Source organism: Sylvia atricapilla, chromosome 1, assembly GCF_009819655.1.
Source record: "Sylvia atricapilla isolate bSylAtr1 chromosome 1, bSylAtr1.pri, whole genome shotgun sequence".
Classification (NCBI taxonomy): Eukaryota; Metazoa; Chordata; class Aves; order Passeriformes; family Sylviidae; genus Sylvia; species Sylvia atricapilla.
Genome location: NC_089140.1, coordinates 66724073 through 66744207, shown reverse-complemented (window position 1 = coordinate 66744207; position 20135 = coordinate 66724073). Strand labels below are relative to the sequence as shown.

Sequence of the window (20135 nt, the reverse complement as noted above, 5' to 3'; positions counted from 1 at the left end):
AATTTTACCCTTATATGCCAGATACCAAAAGCCCAGCACTCACTTTTATTTTCTTAATCCTACATTATATCTGTATATAAACAGATTATAATGTTATTCAATGCAAGGGGCATTAGGAGCTAAGATACTTCAAGCCAGGCTAGGAAATTTGGAAATCCTTTGGCTTCAATTAGAGCTTTATATTAATAAAGATCGGAATATTTCAGAATATACCAAATAAAACTCCTCAGTATCTACTACAGAGGACATAGATCACCACTCGTGTTTTAGCCAAAACAACCACGAATCTGTGGCAGGAATGGTCATTCCCAGTCAAGAGATGAGGGCTTGAAAATGGACTGTTTTTAAGGCTATATTATACAGATGTGCTGCAGTTCAGTATTGATGTATCGGCAGCTGCTGGGGATGCATAGAATCACAGAATAGCTTGCGTTGGAAAGGATCTTAAAGATCGTGTAATTCCAACACCCCTGTCATGGGCAGGGACACCTTCCACTAGGCCAGCTTGCTCCAAGCCCCATCCAACCTGGCCTTGAGCACTTCCAGGGATGGGGCATCCACAGCTTCTCTGAGCAACACGTTTCACTTCCTCACCACCCTGGAAGTAAAGGATTTCTAACCAATATCTAATGTAACCCTATTCTCTTTCAGTGTAAAGCCATTCCCCACTACAAGCCCTTGTAACCATGCCCTCCGTGCGGGAGCCTGGGAAGCGGGCGACTCCAGCCCAGCCGCGCTCGCCGCGATGCTTTTGGTCCCTCTGGCGCCGCCGTAGCGGCCGGGCCCGCGCCTGCGCCCCGCGGGCGTCCCTGCTCATCCCGGCTCCTGGTTCCTGCCCCCCACCCGCCATGGATTACCGAGCGCTGGTGATGAGCCAGGTCGTGCCCGGGCAGTTCGACGATGCGGACTGCTCGGACAGGTGAGGGCACACCGAGGGTCTCGGGCGCGGCCGGGCGAACACGCGGAGCGCCCCTGGGACTTGGGCGGCAGCGGGGAAGGGAGAGCGGGCGGGTGGTGCTGCCCGGTTACTGGAGCAGGTGAGAGGAAAGGCTGCGTGTGTCTGCGGCTCCCCATTTCCAGTCTGTGTGCTGCTTTGGAGCATACTTGTCCTGGCAGAAAACCGTAATACGTTACAGAATCGTAGCAGCAGTTAGCTTGGAAAAGAGTTCTGAGATCATCGGGTCCAAGGTGTGGTCCAACACCACGGTGCCAACTAGACCATGGCACTGAGTAACAAGTCCAGTCCTTCCATAAATGCCTGCAGGAACGGTGACTCCACCACCTCCCTGGGCAATCCATTCCAATGTCTAACCACCCTTTCTGTGATGAAATTCTTCCAAATTCTCCTGGTGCAACTTTGCAACTTTAGGCCTTGTTTCTCTTGTTTGCAACTCTTGTCACTTGCTTCCTGGGAGAAGAGACCGACCCCACGTGGGTACAGCCTCCTTTCTCCTTTTTAGAGAGTGATAAGGCCTCCCCCGAGCCTTCTTCTCTCCAGGCTAAATACCCCCAGCTCTCTCAGTTGCTCCTCATTGGACTTGTCCACCAGACCCTTCACCAGGTTCGTTTCCCTTTCCTAGACCTGATCCAGCACCTCAGTATCCTTCCTGAATAGAGAGCCTCAGAACTGGACTCAGTGACACGAGGAAAAATGCAAAATCGTTTGTGGAGATAAGTGTATTGAATTTTTGGTGACTGTAACAATCGTTTTTGATTATAGAGACATCTGTGTTTTTTTTAAGTGAGTCTGCAGAAGACACAGAAACCTGTAAAGAGGGTGAGGTCCCTGAGAACTTCCAGTTGTGCACATGTGAAGAAGTTAATGTTGAGGAAGGAGATGGTGATGATGACAACGATGAGGAAGAGGAAGATGAAGACTGGGACTGGGATGATGAGGTGGGAAGACTCACGAAGCGCCAAAATGCTGCTGGTGGATGCAATCCACAGGTATGTTGAAGGCTTTTCTGTGGGCCTTGAGGGTGCCCAAGAGATAATGGGGCCAGCCTGGAGGCTTTGTTTGTTGTTAGTGTTACGTTGAGAACAAATGGAAGCAGAAATTTTTCCTTGAGAGAATCCCCTTTCCTTTGCATCTGTTCCTCTGACATGCTGTATGCATATGTACATTCTGGCCAGAGCCTCATCTGATTTTCATGTCTCAAACCTTGCTGCTGGATTCTCTTTGTCACTGCAGTTTCCTTCTCTTCTTCCTTACCTTTTTCAGCTTTTCTTTCTTTGCTCACCCTGATCTCTACAGATGTTCCTTACTTTTTGGTATTTGTCCTCTGTGTTTTTGAGCATCTTCCCCAGCCTTTTTATTTATTTTTAGACTGTCTGCTAGTCATACTCAGCATCTATTTTTGACATAATAGTGAAGAAGGCAAAGAAAAATACAAGCAGAGGAAATGGAGGGAGGTGCTTGAAGTGGATTAATTTAGAGTGTATGGTGTTGGCATAGAAACTCTGGCCCTGTGCAGAATGAAAAGCACTCACCAAGGTAAGAAGGGTGCTAGTTCTCACATCAGCTTGGACACTTGAGGCTCAAAACCATATTGATACCAATCTAGCAGAACAGTTGAGATAAATCAGTGGTGCTGATCATAGCATAGCATGTCTGGCAGTGCTTGTCCTGGATGGTATATTCTTGCCTTTGTTTAGAGGTTTATGCTGTTCAGTGATGGGGAAATTGTGTCCAGGTGTTAGTTGTGTTTGGGGAGAGCTACATGTGTGAAAATACGGAATCTTGGAAAGTTTTCTTGGTTCATTACCTGTATATTTTCCCCCTCTTATTTTATTCCTTGTTTCTGTCTTCCATTCTCTTCCTTTTACAGACAGAATATGTGCTGTATGAGAGCCTTGTAACTTCCTAGACTAAAAACAACTCTGGTTTGGAGTACTTTTAGAATTTTAACTGATATGTTACCTGTATTTTCTTTTCTTGATTTAAGTAAAATCTGGTGTTAATCCATATCGATTTCCTTATATCCCATGTGGTTTTCATCTTATAGTTTTAGGCAGAGACATTTGAGATGACTTCTCCAATAATATGGTTTGAATTTCAAAGGACTGTGTACAGAATGTGACTTATGTTAACAAATCCTTTATTTCAGGCAAATAGACAGACCCCTAATTGCTCTTCAGCAAAATTGTCAACCCCTGCAGGCAAGGTTTTAAGAAAATTTGAACACAAAATCAATTTAGGTGAGTATAATTGCACTGTTTGTTATTTAAACAGTTACCACTCTGTGGCATTCTCAGACTAATTCTGCTTATGTTAAGCCAGAACTCACTGGAATGGGTGAGTTAGCCATTGCCAAAGAGATTAAAAATGGTTTTTGAATAGTTGAAGTTGCCTTTAGTCTCCATGAACTGGCTGTCATACTCCTCTCTCTCCACCTTCAGAGCCACATGGCTGTTTTGTTGGGGTTTTTTTCTTTCCCCTTGACTTTTCCAGGCAACATGAAGTATTTCTTCCCTGGTTTGTCTGTAGGAACAAGCTGCTTGGGTGGAGGGAGGGTATCAACTCTTGGTTATGATGTTAGTCATTCCCACAGCTGCTACCACAGCTGTGTTTTCTAGATAAATGCAGTCCCCTGTAGTATTAGGGGTGTACCTTATGCAGCAGCTCTCTCCCAGGGGCAGAGTTGCTGTGCTGAGGGAACAGGCTGCTGTCCCAGCTGCTGTGGTTTGATTTTTACCCTGAGATGGAGTTGGCTGCTCAGCACAGCCTCTCAGGACTAGGGATAGCTGTGATTGGCACCTTCTGACAGGGTAGAGATCAGAGTTTGGGTTTTCCTTTGTTATGAAGTGTTGATAGGACGAAGGCTGCTGGTATTTGTAGCCAAATACAGCAACTTTTATACATTTAGCATTTAATCAAGCACCATTTAAATGCATTGTTAAAAAATCTGGGAGGCTTTTGCTTATTGTTTTAAGAAAAATGGTATTTGATTGTTATAAGAGAGGAACAGACAAATTTAATGGTGAGATGTTACAAAAGGCGTTACTGGCATCACATTTCCAAGTCAGTGGAATTGTCTCACTCATCTGTGTTGTTACTTTGGTAGCCTTAGGACCTTATAGTCCTACCCTGAAATGTAAACAGAATGAACTGCTGGGTTAACCCTGGTGTGTAGGAAACGTCTTTGGGGTTTTTTGTTTGTTTGTTTGTTTGTTTTTGTTGGGTTTTTTTTTCATTTCTTCTTATGTGTTTTTCAGATAAGCTGAATTTTGATGACTCTGTTATAAACAGAGTCACAGAAAAGTCCAGACAGAAGGAAGCAGACATGTGAGTAGTACTTATGCTTATATTTTCACTTAAATACTTTGGACCCAGAAGCATAGCACTTATTTCCTTGTTTGAATCAGTTTGTTAAGAAAAATGAAATTTAGAAGTCGTCTATGTGCAGTTTGCCCTTTGGTCTTCTTCTTTGGTTGAAGACCAAACTGATCTGAACCAATCTGAAACTGATTGGGAAAAAACTGATTTCCAAATCAGTTTCCTGAAACCTGAGGTTCTCAGGTTTCCAAATCAGTTGTGTGAATCATCCCAAAGTTTTGATTCTTTTGTCACTGGTAGCACATCTGATTGTGTTGGTGTAGTATAGTAAGACAGAAGTGATGGGGGTCATTCCCCTAGAAAAGATCCTTTAATATTCTTTTTTTCTAAATAGAAATCCTTAAACCACTGAGCTAAAAATGTATTGGAGCCTTTTGAAAGTTCCTCCTGATGATTTGGTGAGGGAAAAGTATTTCTTCTTCTTAAGAATCTTTTTTTTTTTGCCTGCAGCTTATAACCCTAAGTTGTAAAGATAGATAGTGTCTTCTCCTGAATGAGCATAATTCAGAGAAAGCAGGAAGATAATCTATGAAAATGAAGAGCTCTGATTTTAATGGTGGTGGTTTGTTGATTTTTTTTCCTTTCCATCCCTCTGTCTGCAGGAGAAAGCTTTGGTTTTATATGAACTAAAAGCCTTACCTCTTAAGGCTGTCATCTTATCTTTGACCCAGGATGTCACACTTTGCTTTGTCAAAGTACTGAGCCCATATGTGGGATTGTAACATTTTGTTTTCACTTCTGCTAGGTACCGAGTCAAAGACAAGTCAGACAGAGCAACAGTAGAACAGGTAAGTCCTTTGTTCATCAAATTTCCCTTTTGACCAGAGCAAATAGTGTTGAATTTTGGAATCAATGAAAAACCAGCTAGAGCAGGAACAGAGTTTTGGAATTCTATTTCCCTTGTTACGCTGAAAAGACCTGTTGTTTCTTTCTTTCTTTCACATATGAAGGTTAATTTTGGTTCCATAAACATTTTAGAGCTTATTTTTGTGTTTAACATTATGATTTGTTCATATTTGTTCATATTGGAATGCAGAATTCCATCTTAAGCTGTTATAAAATTCCAAAGAACAAGATAAATGTTGAATTTGCCCTTTTTTTTTTTCTTCTTTAGCAAGACTGAATTATTACTGGCCTGAGCCCACATGGCTGTTCTATTTCAGTTATGGCATCTGTATTCCAAGAAAAATCTGACTTAAAAACATTTAATGCAACTATGGGTGGGACATTATTTCTTTTTCTTATCTAAAGTTAGCTGGAAGACATATGCTTAGTTTAAAAAAAAAAAAAAAGTTGAAGAAAAAGTGAAATATTATCCTAGATTCATGGCAAAATTTTGAGTGGTTGCTGTTCAGATTATTATTTGATCCTTGAGAAGAATCTGATGCCAAGTGTCCTTTAATATGATAGTAAAACTGGACACTATTATTTGGGTTTTTTTCCTGTGCTGACTTTTCTGTATTATATTTGAGGTGTTGGACCCAAGGACCCGAATCATTCTGTTCAAGATGCTCTCTAGAGGTATCATATCAGAAATCAATGGTTGCATCAGCACAGGGAAAGAAGTAAGTTTTGTTGCAAATAATATTGTAGGTGTTTTCCTTTCAGCAAGCTGGGTGGAAGTTTATGATGCTCAGAAAATGTAGTGAAATACTTGGCCTTAGTTCTACATTTTTTTATGTTGCTTGACTGGTAAGAAGTTATCTTACAAAAAACATTATTTATGTTAAAGGAAAACAATTTTCCCAAGTATGAAAGATTTCTAAGAGTGCTTTAAAATTGTCTTAAATTTTTGGATGTTGTTAATTGCGTCTTTCAACAAAAAAGTTTTGGCAGTTATGTATACCCACAGTATTAAATAGTACCTAAAAAACCATACAAACCCAGATAATTCTGGGTTTCTCCCAGAATAATTTCTCCCTATGTAGAGGTGGAGATGTGAGGCATCTGGGCCCTGCTTTAGGGCCTGAACAGTGCACAGGCTCAAATTAACCCTTCACACAAGGGCTTGTTTCAGTCTCCCAAGTGTGCATGAGGCAGAGCATTCTTGTGCAATGCTGATTTTATTCTGAGGGCATTGCTGCACCTCTGTCCCATCTTATGTACTTCTGTAAGCTGCCTGTTGTGGAAAAAGGATTGCCCTTGTGTGCAGTGTACTTCAGCTGGGTGCCACATAGGGGCTGGGTGAGATCAGCTCTTTTCCAGGTGTCAGAATGCGAAGAAGAGAGAAGATTATGTTGCTTTAAAGAGCTTTTCTTTTATGTTATTCCTTCCCTTTTTCATTTGATAGGCCAATGTATATCATGCCAGTACTGCAAATGGAGAGAACAGAGCAATAAAGATTTACAAAACCTCTATTCTGATGTTTAAAGATCGGGATAAGTATGTGAGTGGTGAATTCAGGTGAGTTTGACTTCTGCCTGGTTTTACTGGGGAAGAGGGATTGTTTTGAAAGGTGTTAAAATCGCTGGTGCTCATGCTCTGTTGAGAGACTAAGAGTCCTTGCTGTCTTTTTTTTATTTAAAGATTTCGTCATGGATACTGCAAAGGCAACCCAAGGAAAATGGTGAAGACGTGGGCTGAAAAAGAGATGAGGAATTTAATAAGGTGATTTTTCCAGTTTTCATTATATCATGCAGAGATTACTGAAACTTTAAGTTTATAGGAGGTGCTCTTTTTCCTATACTGTGGCTGTCACTACCCTTTAGGTTCTCTGGAGTGTTCAGGAGAGTGTCTCAAGCTCCATTATGGGAGAGAAACAAAAGGGGAGAGAAGAATAAAGATCCTCATTTGTTTTCCTGCTAATGCTCTAAGCTCTTCAGTGTCTGAACTCTGTCTGACATGACTGAACAGCAAGAAAAAGCTAGAAATAGCTGCTGTTGAGCAGCAGCAGCACTGTGTGATATAGGTTAATCTAGGATTAACCTGAACTGTCTAAAGATTCTTTGACACAGGAATGCTTAGAAAAGGGTCAAAATGGTTGTGGCTTTTTGTGTGCATTTCCTAGTTGTTCTTCACAACGGAGAGTTTCCTGAGCTCTTACTGTATTATGTTCAAAGCTGCAGAGCTCCTTTATGCACTAGTGCAAAGCAAATAGAGTTTGGTTTTATTATTTTTGTGGCTTTGTTCCTGTATTTCAGGTTGAATACGGCCCAGATACCTTGCCCAGAACCAATTATGCTAAGGAGTCATGTGCTTGTCATGGGCTTTATTGGTAAAGGTGATAGGTAAGTATCCTTAGAAAATGATTTTTTTTTGTTTGTTTGGGGTTCTTTTTTTAGTAATAGCGTCTTCCAAAGGTTTATTAAAACCAACCAACCAAACCCTCTGAATTTACCTAAAGTTACTCTAGGCCTCTAAAGTTAACATGTACACGTGATCTGTGGAATGGTCCCAGACATTTGTCAGCTACTACTGCAGGAAATCTGTGTGATTCTGAGGCCTCGGTTGTGTGCAAAATTAACTCATAAAGTGGTTTAACCAGAGATTAATGCTGGAAAGGCTGGCTAATCATACACGAAGATAGTTTATTGCTTTGTAGTTACTGATATAAATGTAGCATGGTCCAAATTAGCTCCTGTTGGAAATAAATACCCGGAATCTTTAGCAAGCATGTAGCAAAGTTTTCCTGCCCTTCCTGCTGGCTCCTTGTGCTTGGTTGTTCATCCTGAGTTGCTTGACACACTCCGGGAATGAAAGGATCAGGTATAGCAATTAAAGCATTTGCAGCTGGCATGAAGAATGAAAAAGTATAAAGTTTCTGGTTTTTTTTTTTTTTTTTTTTTTTTTTTTTTTTTTTTTTTTTTTTTGTAATTTCAAGGCCTGCTCCTCTGCTGAAGAATGCTCAGTTGTCTGACTCCAAAGTCCGGGAGCTGTACCTACAGATCATCCAGTACATGAGAAGAATGTACCAAGATGCCAGACTTGTTCACGCAGATCTCAGTGAATTTAATATGCTGTATGTTTTTAATCCTTGCTCTGAATTGTGACATCTAGAATGTATGCATTGGCAACTTCTGTGTGAGAGTACTGATGTACCTTTCAGCGAGGGCGAGGTCCTTGTCGTTTCTGGGTTTTGTAACTTGGCTAATTAATTATGTAGCTTTTAACCCAGATCTGAGCTTTTCTCTGTTAAAAAAAATCCAACAGGCAAACAAACAACCAAAAAAGCCCCATAAAAAGAAAAAGAATTTAAAAACACAACAAAATTACCTCACAAAACCTCCTCACAACCAGAAAAAAACCCCCATAAACTCAGGCAAAAATTAGTAAGGTGTCATTTTTATATAAGGTGTTTTATATTAGTAAGGTGTCATTTGACTGCTATATTTTTATAACTTGTTTCTTGGGTTTTTTCTTTTTCATGCACCTCTCTGCTTTTTTTGTTCATGAGCAGAGTATTTTTTAAGAAAGTTTAATTATACACCTTGTGTAGAGGAGGGAAAGGATTGCCTGAAAAAAGCCACCTTGGCCCTAACATGCAAAGGCTGGAGAAAGAAGTTAAGATTTTTTTTTTTTTTTTTGCTGGTTCTTAAGTTTGAAGCCAGCTTTATTTCCTGCCCCTCAGTAGTCTGGTGGAGTTGGTGCAGCTGTGTGTGGGGTTTCCTTGCAGGTACCACGGAGGGGACGTGTACATCATCGATGTGTCTCAGTCCGTGGAGCACGACCACCCGCACGCGCTGGAGTTCCTGCGCAAAGACTGTGCCAACGTCAACGGTGAGGGGGCTGCACCTCAACCCTCCTTCTGACAGCTCGTTTGTTTAGCAGGGTGGACTCAGTTCATCCTGTGTTCTTTCAGGTGTAACTGACTGTAGAAGCTGTCAAAATTCCGTTAAAATACTTTCTCTCCTGTGTTCTCATGACGTCTCAGGGAGTAGCATACTGTGCTGAGTTCATAATGCAGCCTATTTTGCTAGAAATCATCTATCTGAAATGAGTCACATGGCTGAATCTCAGAGTTATGATAGATCTAAGATCACTACCAGTCTGCAGGAGTGCTCACCCCAATCTTAGCTTCTCTTACTTAAAAAACTTAGCAGATATACTAATGTGTTGTCTTCTGTGAGCTGAATCCACATCTGGAATTCCTCAGCTGGCAAGACGTTTCTGTGTGTTGTAAAGTTCCCTGCACTTAAAGGAGGCTGAGAGGAGGCACAGAGTAATTAATTAGAGATGTTATCATTTGTCATAGTATTTTGATATGTTTGATGGTGTTTTTCTCTTGAGAATTTGGTCTTCATGTGTGAATATACATGTTGTGTAACAGATACACGCCTCCTGATAGGGTGTGCCCCTGAGGACAAAAGAATCTCATTATGGCTGCTTTTGTCTTCACTTTCTTTTTTTTTTTATTTTTTTATTTTTATTTTTATTTTACAGAGACTCTTGAATGTCTGATGCATAATTAGCAAAGAACTGTGTGCATGCTGTGTATCTGTTGATATCCAGTATGCTACTTTATCCTTTTATTCATTGTCAGTTAATGCATTTCTAGTAAGCCCCTTCTGGCTCAGCTAGTTGCACCGTTGCTCTTTATTTATGGTTTTTTTTTTAACTTACTCTCTCTAGATATTGTAGTGTCTCAGTGGTTTTGGTGTTGTTTTGCTTATTTTCTGTCACTTCAACTTTCTCTGTCTAAGCTTTCTACAGAGTCCCTGAGAGACATCTGGTTCTGCCCTAAGTGTGATCTTTGCAGAGATTTGTGGTTCCATGGGCACAGAGAGCTGCCTCCAAACCAAGTAAATTTTACTCTTTCTGTGATTAATTTATCACAGTGAGAGATCTTCTGGGAATTTTAATAGGAAATATTTATTAAAATGTCCTCAGTGTCACTCGCTGCTGCTTTTCAGGACAGAAATGCAGCCTATGAATTTGGTCATAATTGATTTAAGAAACCAGTTTTGAGTGTACTAATGAGGAAGATTCTAGGACATCACTATTGTCTTCTTTTGGGTGGATCATAATGAGGCTGCACTGTATTTCAGTGGCCACTTGTTTTTCTCTGGTGAAAATTTGAGGTGTCCATTCCTTATTTGAAATACTTTTTTTTTTTCAAATTGTAGTTCTTGCAGATACTACACCTGTCTTGAATTCTTTACTTCTTAGCCCACACTCCATTAAGTTGGGATCCTGCTGAAATTGATTTGGCTTTTATATTGATGCATTTTTTCTCCTTTTAGTATTTGTTGCAGCTGAGAGATGAACAGTTTTATTTCAGATGGACAAGAATCATCTGGTAACTAAACTCCATATGATGTTGAGTGTGCTGCTGAGATTTTCCTAAGTCATCAGAGTTGTTGGCTTGCTGGAATTGTCACTTTAACTTCCAAGCTGCATATGGAAGATGGAATTACTTATGTGTTTTGTCTCTCTCTTGTTTCCTGGCAGACTTTTTCCAGAAGCACAACGTTGCAGTGATGACAGTGAGGGAGCTGTTTGAATTTATTACTGATCCTTCTATCACAAGTGAGAACATTGATGACTACCTGTCTAAGGTAAGACTTCATGGCCTTGTTACTGAGTAAGAGGAGAATAAAATCGGACCTAATTCAAGCTCCATCATCTCATTTTTTTCTACATCATACTATAAGGAAGCCAGCACGTGACATTGTTGTGCTAGTGCTTCAAAAATGCATGTAGATCTGTTCCATCTATATCATTGTAGGGTGACACTGCTTTCATTGCATATTTTCTCAGAAAGTCTGTCTAGTAATGAAGACTCGATTGTCTGTTTGAGGTGCTGTAAGAACCAGGATGCTTTAAGTTAGCTCTTCCTTTCTGGCAAGGAGGAGCTCGGCAGAAATATAATCGTGCTTATATGGAGAGTGGTGGTGTATGTCCTGTAGCCGTGCTGGGCCTGCCACAGTTCGGTCTGGGGGGAGCAGCAAGTGTGGTTTTCCTCTGTTCTAGCCCTGATCTGCAGCTGTCAGTGTGCTTCTCAGCAGTGTGGTCACCATTAGGTGTCGCTGAAGGCATTCCCATAGGGAAAGCTGGCGTGCGTGTGAGTGACGGTGGGGCGCAGGGGGAAACGCAGATGGGAACAGTTGGATGTGATTCTAAAGGCTTAGTGGTGCGATTCTAAACAATGATAACTTTTTTGTAATGTTTTGTATTTCTTTAGGCAATGGAAATAGCATCGAAAAGAACAGAGGAGGAAAGATCCAGTCAAGATAAAGTGGATGAGGAAGTGAGGATTTCTGTTCCTGCTATGAAATTAATATTAACCTTACCTCTTCTAAACACTGAAAAATGTTCTGTTTTCTTTGGAAAAATGTACAGTTGATGATAAACAAAACATTGTTTGTGATACTGAGATGTCTTGACCTAGTAGAGCTGTGAAGTATTAAGGGATGCCACATGTAAAAGCTGACAGCAATAAGCTGTTAGAAGGCAAATATTCAATTTCATAAACCAGTTTGTTTGCTCACATCTAGGTGCCTTGATGTGTCCTCCAGTTCAGGTTTAGTTAACAAAAAGCCTGAGTAGAGAGATGTGATTATGCCTGTGGTTTTGGACCAGTGATACAGAAGCAGGCTATTTGGATTTATGCATTGGCCAAATTGCCTATCCTAACCTCCACTCCCAGTCTAATTCAGTTTTTCCACTGCTTTTACATTAAGTGAAGCCATGTCAAGTCCGTTACAGAAAGCTGTTAATGTTCTGGAAATGCTTGATGTAAAGATAGGACCATTTCTCTCTTAATCTTAACTGTTCCAGAAGAGTTTAAAAAAAACCCAAAACCAACAACAAATAAAAAATCTTATCTTTGGGGTCAATACTACTTGATTTATTCAAAAGTTTTCTGTCTTGGAGCTCAGCAGGTTTCAATAACTGCTTCATGCATTGCCAAGAAAAGATGTTTTTTGTTTCCCAGTGTAGCCTCAGCATAAAACTACTAAGCTGTAGAGTCAGATTCTAGTGTTTGGTAGCAAGCCCATCTTCTGCAAGCAAGTTACTCCTTTGTAACTGGAATAACTGTATGAAGTACTAACCTGTAAGAGAGATGGTTTCCTAGCATCTGAGTTCAGTTCATTTATCTTAGATTTTCCTTGTGGTCATGGCTAATTGGTGCCACTTCCCTTGCAAAAGAGTAGAGCTGAGTAAGGGCAGTGGGGAATGGGGGGCCTGTGCTTTGTGCACAGCTCTCAGATGAGCAGTGATGATCATGAAGTGTACTGAATCTGTACCGGGATTGAACTGATACCATGAAACAGAGAAGCAAAACACATCTCTGATCTTGTAGAGTCATAAGCTTGCTGAAAGACTGTTTCAAATGTGACAAATTTTCAGGATATTGTTGATCCTGCAGTTAGTTTTTATTTTACTGTACTGCTTCAAGAACATTTTTTGAGTTGGATTGTAGGTTGAAGCGGGTATTGTTACATAAAGAGATGAAGTTCTGGCAGTACATTTCAATGGAGTTGCCTCCTGAAGGTATTGTAAACATTACAATTAAAACATTAGAAAAATTCTTAGAATACAAAACCTTAGACCTCCAATAGGCTAAGAGATGGTTGGAGAATTTTGTTAGTCACGCTAAGGAAGGAGCCTATTAGTTGTGATGTGTCAATAATGTCTGGGTTGCACATTAAGTCTGCTCCTGGGGAAAATAACCAAACAAAAACCAACTCTGTAGTTCAAATGGTAGTGGATGACTGCTATGTTCATTTGTTGTTCTCTGATTGTGATTATTCTCCTAAGGATGCATAATTAGGAAAGAAAAACATCACGACACTATATGTAAATTAGTAAGTCTGTGTTTCTTTTCACTGTGCTAGGTATTTAAGAAGGCCTACATACCTCGAACTCTGACTGAAGTTAAAAACTATGAGAGGGATGTGGACATAATGATGAAATTGAAAGAAGAGGATATGGCATTGAATGTTCAGCAAGACAATGTGAGTAGACATGATGAGGCCCTGCAAGAAAGAGAGAGGGAATATGAATTCTTCTTACTGGAAACTGTTAGCAACAGACAAAAACAGAAGCTTTGCTACCAAGGTGTGGATTACAAAATCTATATCATACTTTAAAAATTATCCAGTTAGTGCTTAATGCTAACATTCTGGATTTTATCCTGTTTTTTTTTTTTGTTGTTGTTTTGTGGTTTTTTTGTTGTTGTTGGTTTTTTTTTTTTTTTTTTTTTTTTAATAAAAAATATTTTTAGATAGTAATTTTCTCTGGGCACAAAGAATTAAGACCTAATTTGATAATGTAGTTTATTCTTCTCTCCATAATGCAGTTTCTTCTTCTCTCCCTTGGAGCAGATTCTCTACCAGACTGTGACAGGATTGAAGAAGGATTTGTCTGGTGTTCAGAAGGTGAGAAGGTCTTTTTGAAATCCTTCATTTTAGCCATTTTCAGAAAAGTGCTTACAGGTAGTTCAGAGAATGCCTGGTCCTGCAGCTGGCAACATAAAAAAAGCCTCTTGTGTGTAGAGGGACGTTTGTGTCCAGGATGGGTCTGGCATGGCACTGTGTCTGCACAATGCAGAATTTGCTTCCCTGCACTGTGGCTGATGCTAGGTTGCTTGAGAATGAAATTATAATCCTTGCTGTGGCCGTGATCTCTTGATCTCTAAAGTTAAGGTGAAGATGAGAGAAAGTCTTTCCTGATTATGGAAAATGTAATTGATTTAAACTGTTGCATGACTGCAAGTTTTGATATGTTCAGGGTATCTTTGTTGTAATGTTGCATAAAGAACAATCCTCCAGTTCAAGGCATAAAATGTTATGTCTTACTGTATTTGAAGTACTTGACAGTGACATTTCTGTAAAGTACATTGGATGAGAAGTTGGATACAGATCACTTGGAGCCATGTCATTCAAGGCAGAAGCCCTGTGTGCATTCCCCCTCCTTACTTTGCTGTCTAGCAATGATGTAGACTCTTGATTTAAAATGGAAATATAAATATGGATGGGATCAGGCTGTAGCACAGACTCCAGGCTCGTTTAAGAATAAGTGAGTGTTCCAGTGCAGATATTTGTGTTTGCAGTATAGAATACATACAGTGCCCCCAAGGTAGATCTGGGCATGATCCAAGGATAATTAAAAATAGGCTTCCACATATGTTAGCAAATTGCTGTTTAACTTAGGGAAATTAGTTTGGGAGTGCAAATAACAGCTGTGCTTTGAGCCCTGACCTAAAAGAATCTGTGTTGTACATTCTAGGTTCCTTGTTCTTAGTTTGACTTAACCTACTTTTCATTCTTTATCCTGAGACTCAGTGAGGGCGGTGGTAAGGGAGATAGCATCAGATTGCTCAAGGGTTTCTTTGCAGCAGATTCTGTTTTCTTTTTTGTGAATATATATATATACATTGGGCATACATTGTGTATGCTGTCATTAGGTTTCTTCGTTTTGATTTGACATAATTCTTGATACATCTTGCAGATTCCTGCACTTCTTGAAGAGGCAGACAATTCAGAAACAGACTCTGATGATGATGATGGTGGCAGCTCAGAGGACTCTGATTCGGGCTGTAAAGAATCTATACATCCCAAAGATAAACCTCCTGAAGTTATTATGGACAAAAAGGTCAGCTGGCTGGGAATTGTTTGTTTTTTCCCATCTTTGCTTATATGACACAAAAAAGTCCAAATTCAGTGGCTCTTGCTTCTTCTTATCTGAAACAAGCTGTGGACCTTTCCTGTTGTGGAGAACAAGGGCAGAGGCAGTGAATTTCATTGGGGACGCTTTATTAAAGGTGGTTTTATGTAGAGCAGTGTGAAACAGAGCTCTCTGTAGCTTAGGCAAAGCCAGAAGAGAGATCTCTACAGGGAATTGCAGGGCTACACAAAGGAGAATTTAGTGAAGCCTGGGCAGCTTTTCAGTCCCTCTAGCTACTCTTCCAGGCTTTGGTGTTCAGGTTTGTGGCTGTGGTCCCTGATCAACCTCCTTATGCCCAGACAGCTGAGACCACTTGATCTGTAGAACTGGAGATTTGGTGACAGTTTTGTACCACAGTGGCTTTTGCAGTACCATTAGTACAGGCTGGCTAGCTTTGCTGTGGGCAAGAGATGTAATGCAGTCCAGCAAAGGAATTGTGGTTAGGGTCTGGGGTTTGGGGTTTTTTCGAGGTTTCATTTTCTAAACTGTGGAACAGTATGCTCAGTTTTGGTGAGGCTTTCCTGCAGAGTATCACTCATGAGTGAGAGTCTTTTGGCAGCCTTTGCTATGTAAAAAAAAAACCCAAAACACAGGGTGAAACTTGCGGGCTTAAAGGAGTTCAAGACTTGGGACACTGCATTTTAGGTTTTTCTTCCTAGAAAGGTAAGATAATATATTTCATATCTGTTAAATGTAAGTGCAGCACTCTACTACACACTGCACTTTTGAGCTGCTGCCTTTCAGCTGTCAAGCAGGGAAGTCTTGGCCACTTGTCATCCTAATTGATAGGTTTTCATTTGGGCTTCTTTTTGTGTGAGATGAGGGTTTTTTTGTAACCTGTGTGTTTAGCTGTAGGTTGAACAACTGATCAGCAGCAATTACTTCTACCTGCCCCTTCCACTTTGCTGACTTCTTGTTTTCTAGTTGAGTCTCGTCCCTTCTGTGTCTGGCACAGGTTTATAGTGTGTTGCAGTAGGATGGCATTGTTTCCTGCCAGTCCTGCTGATGATCAGCTTGCTCTGAGTTATTAGCACTTACTGGATCAATATTTTTATGTGACACATAGAAACGCATACTACAGTAGCCCTGTGGGTGGCAGAAAATGTAAGGCAGACAGCCTGTTGTAATCTTAGGTGTAAATAACGTGAGTTGAGAGTGCCTCTTGTTTACTTTCTTCAAAGGTTGCATGAAACTCAGGTTCTAACTAGTTTGAATTTTGTCTTGTCTTTACCAGTATGTAGGCCTGTGCTCCACCCCCAGCCTGTATTTCCTTTTTCCTTTCCCCTCACCATTCCTATTGACTTTTAAAGTTTCTTTATCTTGATAACCTTATTTTTATGTCATGTGTTAACTAAGTTGTGAATGTAACAATTGATTGACTTGTTTAAAATTCTTCATTCCCTTCTGGCTTTAAATGACTTGTGTTTGATTCCTTATAGGAAAGGAAAAAGATGGTTAAAGAAGCCCAAAGAGAAAAAAGAAAAACCAAAATCCCAAAGCATGTGAAGAAGAGGAAAGAAAAGACTGCAAAAATGAAGAAAGGCAAATAAAACCAGCTTTGGCTCAGAGAAAGGGATGATGTGTTGTGGATTAGTCAGTCACCATCTTTTTATCTTTATTAAAAAATTAAAAATCCTTTATTTATATACATACAGTATAAACTGTAAGGGTGTTTTTATTAATTACATTGTGTAATTATTTGAACAGAATGTATGCCACAAGTTTCTCAATGCGAAGGAATGAGTCTAACGTTTGTGCCTGCTAAAATTCTTTACCTGTGCAGGACTTTCTGCTAAACTCACACTGATTTGTTCCTCTGTTCTTACTCTCTTACTCTGCTGCCTTCACAGCATGGAAGCAGATTGAGCTCCTCAGGCTCTCACAGTCCCTCTGGATAACCCTGCAGGCATTGTGGCTTTGCTGCCTCCCTATGCTTGCATCACCATGGATGGCCAAGTGCACACGTGGCTGCAAGCCCTGGTTTGACCTTCACAGCCTCTTTGGTGCCTTTGGCTAGAGATCTTGTAGGAGAGGAACCGATCAGGGCTTCCAGATCTCCCTTCCTCTATCCACACAGGGATTGATAGCACTCTCACATACAGTACTCGTGTGAGTGTAGACAGCATTACTGGGGCAAGCAAGACTGGTATTTTCCCAGCAAATGGGGGTGTTTGTTGGGACACTGAGATGAAACACGTGCATTTTGGAAATTGGCATTACATCAGGTGCAAGAGAAGTCAGCCTCTAACTTGGTAGTGAAGGAAGGAGGACTTGCAAGGCCTATATCCAGAGGTGAGGGAGTGCTGGTGATGGCTCTTTCTCATAACACCTATGGCTTAGAGGCTGCCAGAAGCATGGACACTATTTCCTGCTTGTGTACAGACCTATTCAGGCAGAGGTGGCCTCGGTGATGGCTGCCCTGAGCCTGACTAGTTGTGTTCATCAGTGCGGTGCTGAAGGTGACTGAAACAGTAACAGCTTTGTACTCTTTGTCCTTGAAGTCCCATTGGGTTGGAGATTCTCCCTGGTGACAGACAGGGCTGTGGTGTGAGCAGCTGCCACAGCAGCTGTGATTCATGAAGATAGTGCTCTAGGAAGTGTGTGTAGGGCCTTAGGGTTGTGGAGTGCAGAATTGTGTCTGAGTTACTGCCTTTTCCCAGGAACAGCTGTGCACTGGGCAGACCTCGGCGTTTTTGGTGAAGTGGGGTAAGCATAAGTGACTGTGAAGCTGTGTGTAGTTTATTTTGTGTAGCTCAGCGGTGAATGTATCCACCAGGAAACTGGTCCATGGCTGATCAGTGTGAGCCAGGGGTTGTCAGACACAGGAGACAGCCACCTTCTCTTTGGGTCTGGCTGCTCTGAAGTCAGGGCTAGGTGCTGATTCTTGGCAAAGAGCCTGGAAGCCCCAGAGACAGATCATGTCCCACGGGGCAGTGTTTGCCTCCCTTACCTGAGGAGACACTCCAGAGAAAGGAGGTTGCTCTCATCTGTGCTTGATGGAAGAGGAAATGTCCCAGCCCACATAACCTTGTCTTCCCTCCAGGCAGTGCACTGCAGCCTTATCAGGTTTGCCTGGCTCTGGCTGTCCTGTAGCAGGAAGGTGATCCTGAACCTCATTTTGGACTGGAACCTTGCTCGCAGTGATGTGCAGAAAGACTGTCTGTGCAGGCTGCTCAAAGCATGAGCAGCTGTTTGCCCTAGGACAGGTGTACATAGCTGGGGGCTTGGCAGGGGACCCGAGGTGAAGCACAGCCAGAAAAGCACATGTGCAAGTGCAGCTGGCCTGGGGGTGGCTGTCGCAGTGGGTATGTGCTTGTTGAGGTGGGCTGTGAGTGCAGTTTATGCGTCCTGGCCACTGCAGGCCTCACAGTGAGGCAGTCCACAGGGATGGGGTGGATGGAGGAGCTTTTTGTGCCTGGGCCATGAGATCACCAGAAGCATCTTCCTGGTGATCTCCCAAGCAAGAGGATAGTAGAAGAATGCTACCTGTAACTACCAAAAGGCACCAGCCTGATTTGGTGTGGGGAGGATGAGGATGGGATAGCAGGACTTTGTATCCTGTGCTAAAGAAAAACCTTCGAAGTAGCACACATACTCAGTTATCCCTACTTCTCCTCCAGAGGTGAGGGTTCTACAAGGCCCACTCTCTTTGCCATGGCAGTGTGTTTTTGCTGTGCCCTGCTGCTTGTACCTGTGCAGACAGAGTAGTATTACCATATATATCTGTTCTATGTATACAAACAATGGGGACAAAACAAGCTCAAAGCTAATGCTTCCCCTTCATCTTCCGTAATTTTCCTCCTACCCCCTCTTCCTCCACTCCCCAAGGCTGTACTTGATGGTAGGGCTCTTGTGTCTCCTGTGGTCTGTTGCAAGGACCTCCATCATGGGGCTCACCTCATGTCACAGCACAAGCAAACAGACCCTGGAGAGGTGGGCTGTGGGCTGCTGCTGGGCTGTGGAGCCAGGAGATGACCCTGAGATGTCAGAGCAGCAGTGAGACTGAACTGTGCAGCTGTGATACCTACCCCTAAGAATGAGAATTTGCTTCTGTTGACTGCAGACATGTTCCTCCTCTGCTCCACTGCTCACTGGGTGTTCCAGTGTCAAAGTGGAGCACTCAGATTACTATTTTTTCCCCTTTTGAATGAGGACATCTTCACTGAGGTCGTGCCATAAACTCTCTTGCTTTGTCACTGAGTTTTTGGGAATGTTTCTGCAAGCAGGGCTTTTGAGAACTGCCTAGTGTGTTTTTCAAAGCACAGCTGTTTCGTTTTCTGTTTTCTCTGAAAATGGATTGGAGTCCCCTTCTGCCAGGCAATCAGAAGGAATTTTTACAGCTGCAAAAGCAGAATTTTCAACTGCTTTGATACTTCTTTCTGGCTTAAATTAGTGGAGGAGGATTGGCTTTTTTAAAGCAGGATAAGGTGCTTTATGCAGAGGGCAGATTGTGGGTGGGTTGTGGCAGAATGCTGCCTGTGGTGTTTGCACCAGTATGGGTAAGAATGGGCTTGAAATTAGCTGTCTAATCTGAAATGCTGTTTTTTATTATTACTATTACTATTATCATTTATATATGTTTTAGAATGGGCTGAGCATGTGAAAGACATCAAATCCTCAGGCACAGGTCAGATACTTGAAAAAATGCAATTTTTGGGAATTTGCAGCCAGAAGATTTACTGACAATAGAAAGCTTAAGTATGTAGAGTGGGAATACTTACAACTCTGTTATCAAAGATAAAAATGTACAGAAGTAATTAATTTTATCTTCCAGGGCCTTTCCAAGCAGTCCTGCCTTTGCAGCCGTTCAGTGGAGAGGACTAGAAGGAGATAATGCTATGTTAATATATGTTAATATATGTTAAGTTCCAAAAAAGTTCATTAGCGAGGTGGTGGACTTTTTGGGTGGGTTCAGACCCACCACCCCCTGGGTTGTGCAGTGCTGTGTGGCTGGTTTGCACTCTGAGCAGCTGGCACTAAGCTTCCTCTCAGGTCTTTTATGTAGCAGTAGAGGCATTGGAAGGCGGAGTTGTGTGGATTGGGTTTCCCTGTGAGGAAGCCAGTAAAAGCAGCTTTATAAGGATACGTCTGCTCAGAGAGACTTGATTTCCATGCTGAAATGTTTTGATTAAACCATGCAACAATGCAAAACCAGCTGTGGCAGGCAGCATGCTTATTTTTGGCCTGTGTG

The 20135-nt window shown here is 41.6% G+C and overlaps 1 protein-coding gene across 2 annotated transcripts; it reads left to right on the top strand.

Annotated features, from left to right (window-relative positions):
* Positions 1-842: 842 nt before the first annotated feature.
* RIOK1 (RIO kinase 1) lies at positions 843-16605 on the top strand. 2 transcript variants are annotated; one of them, XM_066324890.1, is made up of 17 exons: positions 843-919; positions 1743-1947; positions 3108-3198; positions 4216-4285; positions 5082-5124; positions 5809-5901; positions 6627-6739; positions 6863-6943; positions 7477-7563; positions 8157-8294; positions 8949-9052; positions 10724-10830; positions 11457-11522; positions 13114-13233; positions 13603-13656; positions 14729-14872; positions 16384-16605. In XM_066324890.1, exons 1-17 carry the CDS (start codon positions 849-851, stop codon positions 16492-16494), a joined length of 1698 nt encoding a protein of 565 aa, XP_066180987.1. In that variant the 5' UTR covers positions 843-848; the 3' UTR covers positions 16495-16605. The 2 variants fall into 2 exon arrangements, with proteins under 2 accessions (XP_066180987.1, XP_066180995.1); XM_066324898.1 differs by lacking the exons at positions 843-919; positions 1743-1947; positions 3108-3198 and adding an exon at positions 3909-3980.
* Positions 16606-20135: the final 3530 nt, after the last annotated feature.